This window comes from Culex quinquefasciatus, chromosome 1 (assembly GCF_015732765.1).
Source record: "Culex quinquefasciatus strain JHB chromosome 1, VPISU_Cqui_1.0_pri_paternal, whole genome shotgun sequence".
Lineage (NCBI taxonomy): Eukaryota > Metazoa > Arthropoda > Insecta > Diptera > Culicidae > Culex > Culex quinquefasciatus.
Genome location: NC_051861.1, coordinates 131,600,439 through 131,616,807, shown reverse-complemented (window position 1 = coordinate 131,616,807; position 16,369 = coordinate 131,600,439). Strand labels below are relative to the sequence as shown.

The 16,369-nt window shown below is 38.7% G+C and overlaps 1 protein-coding gene across 1 annotated transcript; it reads left to right on the top strand.

Annotated features, from left to right (window-relative positions):
- Positions 1 to 3,998: 3,998 nt before the first annotated feature.
- LOC6044320 (headcase protein) lies at positions 3,999 to 5,789 on the top strand (the record flags this gene model as incomplete). The annotated part of the gene is made up of 1 exon (XM_001861811.2): positions 3,999 to 5,789. A coding segment is annotated over one exon (1,638 nt), but the record flags the coding sequence as incomplete, so codon positions are not given.
- Positions 5,790 to 16,369: the final 10,580 nt, after the last annotated feature.

Below are 16,369 nucleotides of genomic sequence, written 5' to 3'. Positions count from 1 at the left end.
TATTTTTTTAAAATCCGGCTGAATCTTTTTTGGTGCCTTAAGTATGCCCAAAGAAGCCATTTTGCATCATTAGTTTGTCCATATAATTTCCCATACAAATTTGGCAGCTGTCCATACAAAAATGATTCATGAAAATTCAAAAATCTGAATCTTTTGAAGGAATTTTTTGATCGATTTGGTGTCTTCGGCAAAGTTGTAGGTATGGAATAGGACTACACTAGAAAAATGTGATACACGGTAAAAAAATTGTTGATTTTAAATTTCACTCTTTGTCACTAAAACTTGATTTGCAAAAAAAAAAACACTTTTTTTCAATTTCTGATATGTTTTAGGGGACATCAAATGCCAACTTTTCAGAAATTTCCAGAATGGGCAAAAATCTTTGACCAAATTATGATTTTTTGAATCAATACTGTTTTTTTTCAAAAAATCGAAATATTGGTCGCAAAAAATTTGCAATTTCATTTTTCGATGTAAAATCAAATTTGTAATCGAAAAGTATTATAGTGAAATTTTGATAATGTGCACCGTTTTCAAGTTAAATCCAGTTTTAGGTAACTTTTTTTGAAAATAGAAGCAGTTTTTCTTTTTTTTTTTTCAATTAGTGCTCATGTTTGCCCACCTTTGAAAAAAAATAGTTTTGAAAAGCTGAGAAAATTCTCTATATTTTGCTTTTTTGAACTTTGTTTGTTTCCTAATTAAAAAAGATAATGATTTTTTTTTCATGTTTGGAATTACAAGTATAAAAAGTTTTAAAAAATCTATGTACAAAGTGAGTTTTTTACTCTAAAAAAAACATTAAATAAAAGTTGTACCAGCCTAATATCTAAGAAAAAAAATGTAACATTTGTGATATTTTGTGATCAAAAAAAAAATTATTTTTTTTTTTTTGAATTTTTGAATCAACTTGAACATTTTAAGAGAGCGTAACAATAAATATTTTACCTTTTTGAAATGTTAGAGTTGATCCCAAAGTTTTAAAAATATGGTATATATGTTTTTCGTAAAGTTCAAAAAAATTCACAAATGTTTTATTTTTTAACACTGAAATAAAACCATTAAACCAAAATAAGATTCAGAATAGTTCTTTAAATATAGTTTTTCAATGTTATTATTTTATTTCTGTATTATATTTTTTGCATTTTTTTTTCAACATTTGTTCTGTAAAGTTATGTATTATTATGTTCTTGTGAATATTCCCAAAAAGACAAACCTCAAATCCACCCCTTGCTTAGACATTCACCAAGTCTGTTCTCTGTTCTTCTTTCATAAAAAATCTCACCAAACCAAATTTCGATGCAAATTTTAGTCACAAGAACTAGATTTTCGGAAGCATAACTTTTGAGATCTATTGATAATGTCAAGAATATTCGGCTTTTAACGTCGCAAAGAATTCTTTTCGATTTTTGTCCAAAATAGCGAAAATTTCGTTTTTATTTTCTTGAATTTAATTTGCTGCGAAAGGCCTTTTCAGCATCAATTCCAACGGAGAAAGGTCACGCACACGCAGCAGGCCAAGGGAGGTCACCAAACGAGGTGTTCTTTAAGGCCAATCTAAGGTTGACATAGCAACCGAAGTCGGTCAGATTTGCATAATTTTGTTGAACCCACCCACGCAGGTTTTCTCGTTCATCTTTTCGCTAGAGTCACAGACAAATAGACCGTTAACATTCAAATTGACCGTTAAATTAGTGACTGAGCAATTTTGAAAGAGTTTCCAGTCTAGTTGGCATAGCCTACTCAGTGCGTGAACCGATCGCCTTTTTATTGAAATCACTCTAGACTCGGGAAATACGAGATCCTACGAAATATATTGAATTTTTATGTTTAAAAAATTCAAATTTCACGCGTGAGTAGCGGATCGGTTCGTAGGTCAGGTCTTCAGACTCCACGCGTGTTCTATACGTCCTCGGGGGTTTTTATTTTGAAAATTTTACCAAAAATTGACGGTATAAAAATCTGACACCTCTTGGCGACACATTTTAGTGTCAGTTTGCAAGTTCAGCTCGACAGAATGACAAAGGTGAGAAGGTTTGAAATTTGTGCGTGAAAAAGTTAGAATCGAAGCAATCCGCGAGAGAAAAATGACAGTGCTTGAGAACACTGAAACAAATGTGCGCGTCAGATACACGGTGAACTGTTATTGAAAGTGTGTTTTTGTTTTATTTCGTAGATTATTTTGACGTTTCTGGCAATTGCCGTCTGCGCCGAGGCCACATTCGACGTTGGGCTGCTTCTGAACCTGCTGCAAGATCCGAAGCACAAGGTTCACCACCAGCCTCCTCCTCCTCTACCACCACGGCCACCAGTCTACTACCGCCACGTTCAACACCCAGTTCCGGTGGTTCCGGTGCAACCGGTCCGGTACTACTACGTCCAACGACCCCAGCAATATGTCGCCTCGTACTACCGCCATCCGGTCAGCACTCCGGTGGACGTTCCCCACTTCCCGCCAATCTCCGCACCCAGCGCCACGGCTTTCGCAGATTCCGTAACGGTTGAAGCTCAGCCGAAACCGCTGAGCTTCACCCAGGTCGGATCGAAGCAGGCCGCTCCGGCGGCTCAACCGGCGCAGTCGCTGTCGCTGCCCTTCGCCGAAAGTGGTCCCTCGTTCAGCGTGGAAACGGCCAAGGCCGAAAGTCACTCGTTTGCGCTGCAACCGGAGTCGCAGGATCAGAGCCAGACCAGTGACACGATCGAGGTGCAGCCGGAAGAGGACGGGTTCGGACAGGACGAGCAGTAGGCGGGTTGTTGTTGGGAATTTTGACAGTTCAATGTTTATTTTGCAAGAATAAAAAGCAATAGATCAAAAAGTTACAACTTAATGTTTCGATTGTTGGAGTTATCACCGACCAACCAACCGGCCTCCAATTCTTTGGGAATTCCGTTTCTAATACATAACCTCAACAAAAAAAGTCTCTTCTTCTCAGGTTACATAAATCACACCTGGTTCGACCAGATTTCGATTTCTTTCAAGCTAAGGACGACTACTATTTAAGCTAATTTTGTTTTTTGCATATTTTGTCGCAACAACCCGTCCGAAACCAGTTTCCATATACTACCTGACCGAATTAAACTATAACCTTTAAAAGAGGATGACACTCTAGTCTACTTAGAAAACCAAATCGCATTAGCCTTCGCTAGAAGGGATTAACCTCTAGAGGCATTCTTCTGATTGAGCGATCGCTCAAAGGGTTGGACGCAGCAGGCTTTGAGTTGGTTGAACCGATTTATGGCAATTTTACGACTTTTAGAAACTGACCCGCACCAACTAAACTGGCCACCAAATGTCACCGAAGACTTGATTAGCATAAGCTTTCGACGACGGAGATCCGGTGCCTCCCACGGCCTCCGTCGATCGGCGCATGGCCTGCTGTTCGGGTTCGCATTTTTTATTAATTCGAGTATGAGTAGAAGAAAAAATCATGGGGAAAAAGTCTGCGCGAAGGCGAAATCTTGAATTTTTTATGTATGAAAAATTCAAATCAAGACCGTTGAAGAAGCAACTTTCGAAGAGGTCCATTAGTCTAGCTATGTGGATCTTTAGGGAAAATTAGAAATCCCCAATTTTCGAGATTTTGGTGGGTGTGTGGTATAAAAATCTGCTTCTCCTCGGCGACACGTTTCAGTGTCACGGTTATCGCTCGCAAGTCCAGTTCGTCCAGCATGGGGAAGGTGAGAAAGTTTGCGAAAAACAAAAGGATATCAAGCCGCAGCAGGCCATGGACTGTGTTTTGATGGAAGGAAGAGTGAAAGTGATTTGGGACTGACAGCCTACTCGGCTCAAGTGAAACACTGAAAAAAGTGTGCATGATAGCTTTATGAAGAAGTGTTCAAGATGTGCTTTTGTTCTGTTTCCGTAGATTGTTCTGACTCTGTTGGCGATCGCCGTCTGTGCGGATGCAACGTTCAACGTGGGTTCGCTGCTTGGTCTGCTGCGACCTCCGGTGCCTCGGGTAGCCCACCCGCCACCAGTTCCAGTGTATCCGGCAGCGCCGGTTCAGCCCGGATATGCTTCGTACTACCGGCAAGCTCCCCAAGTCATTCCACAGGCTCGTGTAGTCAACCAACCTGTGGTCTACGCGCAGAGGCCTGCCGTCGTCTCGTCCTACTACCGTCAACCGGTGGCCACTCCACAGGTCACTTCCATTGTGATTCCTCCAGCGGTTCAGACCACTTCGACGGTACTGTCGACGTCCTTCACCGGCCAACAGCAGCCACTGTCATTCGGAAGCTTCGGATCCCAGGAACCCTTGTCTTTTGCTAGCTTCGGGTCCCAGGAACCTCTGAATTTCGGATCCAGCTTCGGATCCCAGGAACCTCTTTCCTTTAGCAGCTTCGGAACCCAAGAACCTCTGAAGATTTCCAGCTTCGGATCCCAGGAACCTCAGTCCTTCACCAACTTCGGATCCCAGCAGCCAATCTCCTTCACCGACTTCGGATCCAAAGCGCCAGAACCCGCAATTTCAATTACTCCGTCGAATTCCCTATCGTTCTCCTTTGCGGACAGTGCCGCGTCTTCCGCTGCCAGCACCGGAAACAGTGGATTCTCGGTAGAAACGGTCAAGTCCGAGGGTCACTCCTACTCCCTGGCTCCGGAGCACTACACCGTCGAGAAGATGATCGCTCCGGTCACCACAATCGAATCCTTCGAAGAAACTCACCACGCAGATGTCCCGGAATCTCCCCAAGCCAACTTTGTCCAGGAACTGTCACTGCGAGGATCGGAAGAACCTCTGGACGTGCAAGCCATTGCCGGTGCTTCCGCTACCGTCGAAGTAGACGGCAAAGCCGTCGAGGAACCCACCGCATCCAAAGTAGTTCAAACTGAAGCAGCTGCCGTAGAACCGGAAGAACCAATCACTCTGCCTGTCGTAGACGAAGCTCCTGAAGTGGAGGAAATCGCTGAAGTGGCCCAAGTTTCCGTCCAAGATCAGAAGACCGAGACCCGCTTCCAAGCTGAGCAACAAGAACAACAATTCCAGCAACAGCAACCCCAAGCGATCGCCGCCGTCCAACTCAACCAAGCGGAAATCACCGAGCAGATCCTCAAGCAGGCCATCCCGAACGTCGTCAACCAGGTGTCCGGACACATCATCCAGCAGGCCATCCCGCTGGTCGTAGACCGTGCCGTCCCGCAGGTCGTCTACCAGGCCGGCTCCGCCGTCGCCCAGCAAACCAACAAGCAGTCCGAACCCGTCCAGATCGTAACCCCGTTCAACACCCACCAACAAAACCACCAGAAACAAAACGAAAAGGTTTTCGTCATGTACGCCACGTCAGCCCCCAACAACCAGCAGTTCGAAAACGTCTTCAACAAAAACAACCAATACGACGTCGAGGAAAACCTGGTCGTCCCCATCGGAAACCGTAACCAACAGCAACAACAACAGCAATCCCAATTCCAAATCACCCGCGGAATCCAAGCAGGCTCCGGCACCCAGGAGCAGCGTCAAAACACCGCCTACTTCAACCACCATATTGTCAGCAACTTCCAGCGGGAGAATGCGCTGCTGAAGCAACAACAGCAGCAAGGTGGGGTTATTGGCAGCGGCGGCCAGGGTGCCACCTTCGAGCAGATCCAGCAAAGCTACCCGGGACTGCTGCAGCGGAACAAGCGGAAGCCGGAGGCTTAAGCTTGTGTTTTTTTTAACGAGAAACAATAGCCAAAAATTTGACTGACTAACCTTGAGTTCGACTAACACCTCTGTAGTGCAAATGGTTGTATTTCATGTTGAAAATTGTACAAAAAGAATAACAAATAAATACACGCGAATTCTGTGCCAAAAAAATAAGCAGCTGCTGAAATAAGAGTTTGATTTTTTCCGAAAGAAATTTTGTTCAAGATTGTCAGATCATGTTGTCTAATTAAAAGAACATCGCGCATGGCTTGCCGCGATGTCAATCGCCCAGGTCCCAATTTGAATTTGCCAACCACTTTCCTCTTGATGTTGTCATCGGAAGAAGAAGAGTACGAAAAAAGCGCGTGTTTGCCGATAGACTATTACGGCATCATCGCAGCAGGCCATTTCTTGCGTTTGCTGATCGTAGTTTGAATAGAATGTAAACCATATTGACATTTTTATCGGTGTACTACACGTGCTTGACTTTGACAGTTTGTGAGCCCATGTTTACATTGCCGCAATGTTGATTGACCTTGATTATTCTTTGATCAAAGCAAATTAACCTCATTTTACCTTACTCTCGGTAAACGTCAAATCTATTGACTGTGATTTGTTTGTTTTGTTTTCATTTTGTCGACTCCAAAGTCAAACCAAACCAAAATGTACAGGTTTGCTAACATTGTTACACGGAGAAAAATGAGTTCCTAAAACCGTGACAAATCGTTAATGAATATGGATAAAACGAACGTTTTCATGTTATCGAAATTTTAGTGAAAAATGTAATTTTTTACCAGTTTTGGGCGCGACGCGTCGAAAATCCCAGTTTTTATGTTTAAAAAATCATATTTCCGAAACGAGTTAATGGACATTCGCAATTTTTGGATATGTTTTGTTAAATATTACAAGGAATCAGGGAATAATGTTTTCAGATGTGAGCTTTTTGGTCCCGAGACTTTTCAATAAGTTTTTCATATGACCTTTTCAAATATTAGTTTTTTTTTCGGACCTCATTACATTTCCCCTGAAAAGTCCAACTAATAACCTTTCTTTTGAACTGTGACGCTTTCAAATCGGTTAAGCCGTTCCGAAGATATTATTTTCAGGGAAAAAATGTTTTTTTTTGCGAAAATCGACGAAAAACGTATTTTTTTGGATCACCCTATTTCGGGTAAGAGCACCCTAATCGCCAAACAAAAAAATACGCGTTTTATTTTGCTGACCAAACAACTCCTCCAACTTTTGCTGCCAAATCGGAGCACTTTTGATTAGGGCACTTCCTGCTTAATGTGGAATCGTGGGAATATTTCAACTTTTTTAACAAAACTGTTTTAAAGACAAAATTTTCAAGCCTGACATTACAAAAGGACCAGAAACTTAATGTTTGCTTTTTTGAGATGTAAGACTTGATAAAAAAAGAAAGATTGGACAATTTCATGGGAGTCACATTTTTTAACATTGAAAAAATAAAAAAAACATTTTTTTCAATTTTTCATGCCATTTTTGGTCATAGGGAATCCCTCCATAAAGTTTCAGACAAATAAAAAATATAGAATACAATTTATGAAATCAGCTGAGAATTACTTAATTCTTGAGTAAATTTTCAAAACAACCTATGAGTCATGGGTTTCTTATGCAGAAAGGACCTTTTGAAAATTTAGTCTAGAGTTATTATTTGAGTTCCTTAAAAAAATCGTAATTTTGTGAAAATTTGGCAGTTGAGGTGTTTTTTTTTTGTTTTATCATATTTCTTTTAATTTTTTCAGCTTTTGAAGTAAATTAATTGAAAATCATGAAAGTTCTAGTTAATTTGGTAAATCGAAAACATGTTTGCATTATGTTAATATTTTAGTTTTTTTGAAAAAAAAGTCGGGTGTGAAATAATAATTCTCTAGAATTTCACATTTTTTAAAGATTTTTAATTCTATATTTTTTGTGTTAGGTGACCCTATTTCAATCCATTCCATTTTGCATCATTAGTTTTTCATACAAGGGCTTCATACAATGTTAACCCTCTACTGCCCAAATTTTTTTTCGAAGAATTTTATTTTTCCCGTGTTCCCGTGTTCCCGGTCATTTTGAGCAACTTTTGTTCTACAAAAAACTTTACTTCTCTTGTTTTATGTTTTTCTTGTTTTATTTTTGGTATTTTAATTTGCATTTATCTTGTTTAGTTTATGTTTGTTTTTGGTAGTATTTGGCCTATTCTTCCACCTCCTATCATTACATTTTGCCTATCTAATTTTTTAATGTTTTACAGTCACTTTTCCAATTTTTTGCATGTTTTTCACATTTTCTGCTATAGAATGGCACCATTATCATTTAAATTGTAAAAAAATGTTGACCCCTAAAAAAATGACATTTTTAAAAACATTGGCAAAGTCACATAAAACAAGTAAAACTTCGAACCCATAGATTTTATGAAATTTTAAGAGTTCTTCTTTACAATGCATTTTAAAGATCAAAAATTGGTTGAAAAATGGATTTTTGGCGATTTTTCAGATTGAAGTCCTTCTAGAGGCGAGATTAGGTTGTAGAGGGTTAAACGGCCAAAATGACAAAATTAACAAAATTTACTCAATGTTGTCATTTTTTTTTTCATTTAAATCGTTTTGCTCATTTTGATTGTTTTGATCAATTTGATCATTTTGGTTATTTTGGCCGTTTTAGCAAAATTACCAAAACAACCAAAACGATCAAAATTATCAAAATGAACACATCGATCAAATCCACCAAACGTCAAAAATGACAAAAATGACCACAACGACCAAAACGGCCAAAATGACCAAAAAGACCATATTGACCAATATAACGTAAATGACCAAAATTACCAAAATGTTAAAAACGTCCAAATGACAAAATTGGATAAATTTTGTAAATTGTGTCAATTAGGCTATTTTGGTCGTTTTGGTCTGTTTTGTCATTTTGGCCGTTTTGTTCGTTTTGGTAATTTTAATCAATTTGATAATTTTGATCAATTTGATCGTTTTAGTCATTTTGTCCAATTTGGTAAATTTGATCAATTTGATCGTTTTGGCCAATGTGATCATTTGAGCCATTTTTACCGTTTTAGTAATTTTTGCCGTTTTAGTAATTTAGATCGTTTGGATAATTTGGTCATTTTGGACATTTTGATCGTTTTAGTCATTTTGTCCAATTTGTTCATTTTGGTCATTTTAATCGTTTTGGTCTTTTTAGTCATTTTGATAAATTTTGTTATTTTGTCCATTTTGGTCAATTTGGTCATTTTGATTGTTCAGGTCAATTTGGCCATTTTGGTCGTTTTGGTTAATTTTCAACTATCAACTGCGGACGAGCTGCTTCATGAAGAAGGGGTACGATGGCAACCTGCCGGAGTACCTCCAACAACATCTGGTGAGAGGACAGCTTGAGCGGACCCGATCATTCATCATCCCGCGGCACACAACGACGAGTGGAAGAAGTGTTCTTGTCGCTGGAACCACGTGCTGGAACAACCTACCCCTGGAGCTGAAAACCCAGCCGACGCTGTCGGCATTTAAAAGTGCTTTTAAGAGATCGTTTGACGATTAGTTTTCTTTAGCTTACTTGTACCTGTTACCCTTTATTTGGATCCTTTGTAACTTTTCTAAATTTCCTAAAGTGTCTTCCTTGACCTGATTAACAGTGTAAACTAACAAGATGTCGTACCCAATAAACCAACAAATTACAAATTACAAATTTTATCATTTAGTTTTGATCGTTTTGATAAATTTGGTCAATTTGGATATTTTAATCGTTTTAGTCATTTTGGTTAATTTGGTCAATTTGGATATTTTGGTCAATTTGGTAATGTGGTCATTTGAGCCATTTTTATCGTTTTAGTAATTTTTGCCGTTTTAGTAATTTTGATCGTTTGGATAATTTGGTCATTTTGGACATTTTGATCGTTTTAGTCATTTTGACCGTTTTGGTAAATTTAGTCAATTTGTTCATTTTGGTCAATTTGGCCGTTTTAGTCATTTTGTCCAATTTGTTCATTTTGGTCATTTCAATCGTTTTGGTCTTTTAAGTCATTTTGATAAATGTTGTTATTTTGTCCATTTTCATTGTTTCATTTCATTGTTCAGGTCAATGTGGCCATTTTGGTCGTTTTGGTCAATTTTATCATTTAGGCCGTTTTGATCGTTTTGATAAATTTGGTCAATTTGGATATTTTGGTCAATTTGGTAATGTGGTCATTTTAGCCATTTTTATCGTTTTAGTATTTTTTGTCGTTTTGGTAATTTTGATCGTTTGGATAATTTGGTCATTTTGGACGTTTTGATCGTTTTAGACATTTTGACCGTTTTGGTAATTTAGTCAATTTGTTCATTTTGGTCAATTTGGCCGTTTTAGTCATTTAGTCCACTTTGTTCATTTTGGTCATTTTGATCGTTTTGGTCTTTTTAGTCAAATCGAAGCCCGTCTAAAGGCGGGGTTGGGTTGTAGAGGGTTAAGGACTGGTCATGCAAAATGGGCACATGAAAATTCGAAAAGCTTAAGCTTGAGAAGGAATTTTCTGATCGAATTTATGTTTTCACAGAAAAAAAATCATGGTAATATTACATCTGGGAAGGGGTACATCTTTTATGTCAGAAAAAAGGTGTAGTTTTACCTCTGGAAATGTGTAATTTTACCACTTTTCTGATGTAATGTCACTTTTTCAATCTAAATTGAGGTAAAATTACATCATAAAAGAGGTAATATTTTACCTTCCAAAAGTACAGCTTCCAAATTTACATTATTTTTTACTGTGTTTCGGTAAAGTTGTAGGTTATTATGAGCACCTCAGAGAAAAATAAGTACACGGATAAAAATCCCGATTTTTTTTAAACATTTTTTAATCACCCAAAAAAAACGTTATTTCAAATTTTCTAAATTTTTGATGTATTTTAAGCGACTAAAATGGAAATTTTTGCGCCAGAGTTTAGTATGGTGCATATTCTGGTACAAAAGCTACCAGTCTTCAAAATTTAATAAAAATTTGATGCAAAATATAATTTGCAATTGAAATTGGGGAGTAATTTTTCGAAAAGGGTTCCTTTTTTGCAACTAAAAATTACTTCATGAAAAAGCACAATACTGTCGGAAAGCTGACAAAATTTCTTAGAATTTAAATTTTTTGACTTTGTTGATCGAACCGCTGTTTCCTGAGATGATGCAAAGTAGCATTTTCTGACATAGGGAATACATGGACAAAGTTTCATCCAATTTAAAAAAAAAATACGAAGAAAAATCATTGTGGTTTGGTTGAGCGTTTTAGCAGAATGCATTACTGTGAATACAAAGAGACGAGTTGTTCCTTTTAATTCCGATATATATTTTAATATCTTGACAGATACGTATTTCGTCTACTACTTGCAGACTTCATCAGTGTTCTGGTCTCGACTCGAGAACAGAACACTGATGAAGTCTGCAAGTAGTAGACGAAATACGTATCTGTCAAGATATTAAAATATATAGCGGAATTAAAAGGAACAACTCGTTTCTTTGTATTCAAAGAAAAATCAATTTACGGAAACGTAGAGAATAACTCAATTGCAAATTATGAAATATTTTACGAAAATTTCTTTGAACATTATTTTTATTTATTTGAATTTTTACTCAAATGTGGAGGAATCCAACCTCCACACCTATTATATAAATTAATCAGAAAAAACATTTGAAAATTTCATAATTGTTCAGAACATTTGATGTTCAAGTTCGAATAAATCAATGCCTCCCAAATTTTCTTATTCGAAAAGTGTAAATTTTGACTTGTCCAAAATTCCAATAACTCTAATTGAGAGCACGGTGTGTTTGAAGAACAAGACAGCAAAAAATCGGATGGTAAAATCGCATGCAAAAGCATGCACATCACCTTCGTCAAAATAAACACTTAATATTACACACTGCATGTACAATTTTTGCAACACACAAAAAAAAATTACAACCGATGGGATTCAAACCCAGCACCAACAGTAAGAACTGGCGCCTTAGCCCATTCGGCCATCAGACCGATGAAAATCTGTAAGAATAAACGCATATATGAGCTTGACATTTCGGTCAAGTAGGTTTCCCATACTGATGGGCTACATATTTCGGAGTGTAAAATCACATAAAATTGTATAAAATAATGCAATATTTATTTAACACCCAGGCCTAAGATAAAAAATTCGGCAAATCTGATATTTGACACCATGAAAGAAGAGCTTTTTCTCGGCATTTTGTGAGGTTTACCGAAATATTTCGTCGAGGGTCCAGAGCAACTTTTTTTTATATTTTATAGGATATTTGTTCAAAAAAGTCGCTGAAAATCGATGGATTCATGTTGATATCCATAAAATTTTGAGAATATGTTTTGAGGGCTCCAATATTTGACCTCCAATAGTTTCCTACTCAAATTTACCAGATTTCTAGATTTCTTTCAAATTACTTCAAGACCAAAGCTGGTAGAACCAAGATAACCACGGTATGGAGGAAGCAACATATTATAAATCGAAAACACCCATGGGAGATTTATACGTAGAAAGTTGTGTTTTACCTTCCTGATGAGGAATATTTTTGATTCATAGTATTCTATCGGTGAAAATTGCGTTTTTCAGAAAATATGTGTTTTTTAATACTAATGGAAACGCTTGGTACTAAATAAACATTGAAAAAATTGATAAAACATTTTTTTTATAGTTCATGCTTTTCATAGGTAGAAGAAATATTTTATAAAATAGTAGACCTAGTTCCTCAAAATAATTAGGCTACCTCGAGGCTACCGAGGCTGCCGAGCTTCCGTGGCCGTGAGGTTACGGGTTTCTCCTTGTAAGCGGAAGGTGATGGGTTCGATTCCTGTCTGGCTCGGCAAAGTCAGATCCCTTAAAGGAGCAAATATGCTCACTGGGAGTACTGACCGGTAGGGGATGGGTTTCGACTAGCGGCGTGCTGGGTTTCCAATCCAGAGATCGTGAGTTTGATTCTCGTACCGGGATGATGAAGTTTTACCTCAATTAACGTTTCATTGAAAAAGTATGTATTTTTTGTAACTGAATTCATTTAATAGAAACAAATTTTTTACTTTTATTTTTCAAATTATTAGCACTATTGGCATAGTTTAAATAATCCCGGGTCCCGGGAATTCCCGGAAAATGGCCAAATTAAACTGATTGCCGGGAAATTGAAAATCTCGAGAATCGTCACCCTCTAAGTACATGGCATGGCAAGAAGTTTTGTCTTTTGATCTGTGAAATCACTAAGTTTTTATTTCCTGATACAAAGCACTTGAGCCTACAGCCTACTTCAATCAAGCGAGTATCTTTGAACATCTGATATGCTGATTGACACCCTCAAAATCTGATAAAATGTCAATGAAAAGCCAAGTTTCACAGAACTTCAACGAGTGTTAAGAAACGATCCTTCACTCTTCAGCACGTTCAACAAACAATCATTTCCGCGCTGAAATGACCTTCAAGTGGCCACCCGAGAGAGAAGGCGTATCCCTCACGGATCCATCTATCTTTAGAAGGAGTGTTAAATAATGTCTGACTGACTGATAAATGACAATACTCGAGTTCGCTTCCTGGCCGAGTCTTCTCCTCCCCAAGACGGGGTCAAAGACTCAAGGCCAACTAGATCTGAGGGGGGATCCGCTTCCCCGGCGGTGCGTGCGATCTTTTGACATTTGACAAACGAATCTGCTGCACAGGTGGAATCCCCTCAGCGCGCGCCTACTTTGTTCAATTGAGTGAATGAGGGAAAAAAGATGATTCGATATTAGCGAATCATGCCTATCTCGACACAAATAATGACAGCCGTGCAGGAGGCATCTGTTAATTTATTCAATTTAAGGCCCATTCACACGGACATGAGGTCCGAATCGAAACCAGAGGAGGAAGAAGACGAAGAATCTGCCAAAAGAGTGTTGTATAACAACGCGTTCGAATACAGAGCTAGAGAGAGAGAGACCTCAATCGATTCGATTGGTTTAGTAGGCCCTGAATGTGCGCGCGCGTTCAAAACATGCAAAAGGAAAGGTCAGGTTAAATTTGGGACCCGTCGTTTTTCACCAATTTAGATGTTCACTTATGATCGATGTCGACGACGAACAAGAAGAAGAAGAAGAAGAAGAACCCCATTACAAGTGAATGTGGTTGAATTGAAACAAAGCAACCCGGTGCGAAAATGAAGACGAAACCCGGCCGGGGCCTTCTGCGATCGGATGATTGGCCGTCCCACTGACTTCGAGTCTGAGTTTGGAGTTGAGAGTTGAAGAGGTCACAATAGGCTCTGCCGAAGAGTTGGCAGGCTAATAGAGTTGATGTTTGGGTTTGTTTTTTTGGCAAGAAGATTATACAAGACTACTAGATCATTACACACGCGGTGTCGTCCTTGGTTTGCCGGAGTTTAGGGTCTTCCTTTTCAAGACAATTGGAAATAATATCCGTAGCTGTTTGAATTTGAAAGTAAGCGCTTCTTCTTATGTTTAAAAATGACATTTAGAAATAGTTCAAAATTAGCGCATCAATTAGCATCCCAAAGTGATAATTCGTTAATCAATCAGGTTCAAAAGCCAAAACTTTCCGTTAGGCAATAGGTTGAATCGAAAAAATATGCAACCTTCACAGCCTGAAGAGAAAAGGAGAAAAAAACGCATCACCAAACCACCAATCTGCATACCGAACCTCGCCCATTCATGGCCAACGCAGATTAAACGCATTTTTGTGCGTCGTCCCTTTCCCCTTTTGGACCTCGAAGCTAGGATGACTAGATTAAAACACGCGCGCGCAATAAAGGCACCCCACATCACTCTCCCTTTCCTTGCGGAGAAAGAGCATCGGTGGTTTGAAGAGAACCTCCATCGAAGAGAGAGAGAGAGAGGGAGAAACGTGCGCAACGAAAGCGAAAATCACTCACGCACGCGGCCCGGCCTACTGCGCGGGCTTCCGATGATGACGTTTGATGATGAGGTCCGATCTTTGCGCGCGCGGGAGAATAACGTAAACAAACTTGCGAGTTGGATGGACAGATAAGTTCGGTGAATTTGGGAAAAATGTTTCGCTGCGGTTGGAAAATATTGATAAAAGCTGAGAGTAACTTTATTTCATTGTTGGAATTCGAGCGAGAAGAAGGAAAGCATTTCTCGCTCGCGAACGAGGGAGAGAACATGTAGTACTTTTCTCTTCTCGCTCGCGCTCGCATTTTCGTTCGCGTTCTCGCTCTCGCCGCGAGCGCTCGCGAGCGCTCGCGAGCGCCTCGTGCTAGCCGTTCGCCCCAAGCTAGCAATTTGTTTATCAGGCGTATGAATACGAACCAGGCGATGGTTTAGAGGTGTAACTTCAATCGCTGTGTTGTTTTTTGTTCGTTTCTAACACGTTCAACTTCTCGCGAACGGGCAATTCTGGCTCGCGAGAAAGCCCGTTCGCGAGCGGAGGAGAGCACGGGAAATCGATGAGTTTCTCTAGGAAGCTCGAGACTCGCGGCGAGAACTCGAGAGAGAGAAAATTTTCTCGCGAGAGCGCGATAATACCAACACTGCTTTATTTTCTCGATACAGTCCAGACTCGGTTACACAGAAAAAAATCAATTCCCGTAATCGTGAATTAAGTTCACGATTGTGAGATCTACAAATGAATTTATTCATGAGTATGGTGCATTTGCACTATAAACGTGAATATATTCCTTCGTGGTTCTCACAATCGTGAACTGACTTTACGGTTTCGAGAATTGATTTTTTTTGTGTATCCGAAGTCCTCGGGAAAAAATCTCTTCGGATAGTCGAATCACTCACGAAAAAAAAACTTTATCTGATTTAAGTCGTTGAGTTTAAAAATGCTCTAAAGAAAGAGGAACATTTTAAATCCAAGATGGCGACCAAAATGATGGTGATAAAATATTGAGAAAATGCTTTCGGTCATGTAATAGACAAATCAACCACTTAAATTTGTCTGAAATGGGGTCGTAAAACTTGGTTTTTTAACTTCAAATTCAAGAAAAAAAAATATACAAAAACAATTGTTTTGTCCATGATACGATTATCCGTATCATTGCGATTACTTTTACTCTGGTCCGATTTCCAATATTGAAAAGATGATTTTTCAGTGAAATTTTTAATTGTTTCGAATGTGTACAAATATTTTTAAAGCTAAAAAATCAATCTTTTCAAAAATGTCATTCTTTTTTTTAAAGCTTTTAAAATTCTAAGCTTGATTTTGATATTTTCATTATATTTTGATTCAAAAAATGTGTAGGAAAATTTCAAAAAAATTAAATTGAAGAGTTGTCTAGATATCGATAATCGAGATCGAGATAAGTGTAAAGACTAGTGCTGTTAAACGTTTAAATTAACGACGTTTAACTTAACGGAATCGTTAATCGTTAACATTATTGAACGTTAACATAAGTTAACGTTATTTCATGAAGTTTGATATGTCACATGAAAGGACTAAGTACACTTCCTCCGATGCCACCGGTAACCGGTTCCGGAGTGGTCCGATCGGGTCAAAGGACACCGGCATGATAATAGTTTGAAAAGCAACAGGTCGACTTTTGAATATTACAATCATCGGAACCATTTGCGTGGTTCCATGGAATCGGTTCCGGAGTGGCCACAGATACCCTGAACTGACCCAATATAGTCAGTATACCTATGTACTACAAATAACATTTCATAACATTGGCTCAAATGTCGATTGAATGACAACAACTTTAAAAAAAACTGCTTGACGGATGTTCGGGTTGCCGGAACCGGTGGCCTCTTTGGACAAAATACCTCACCGGGA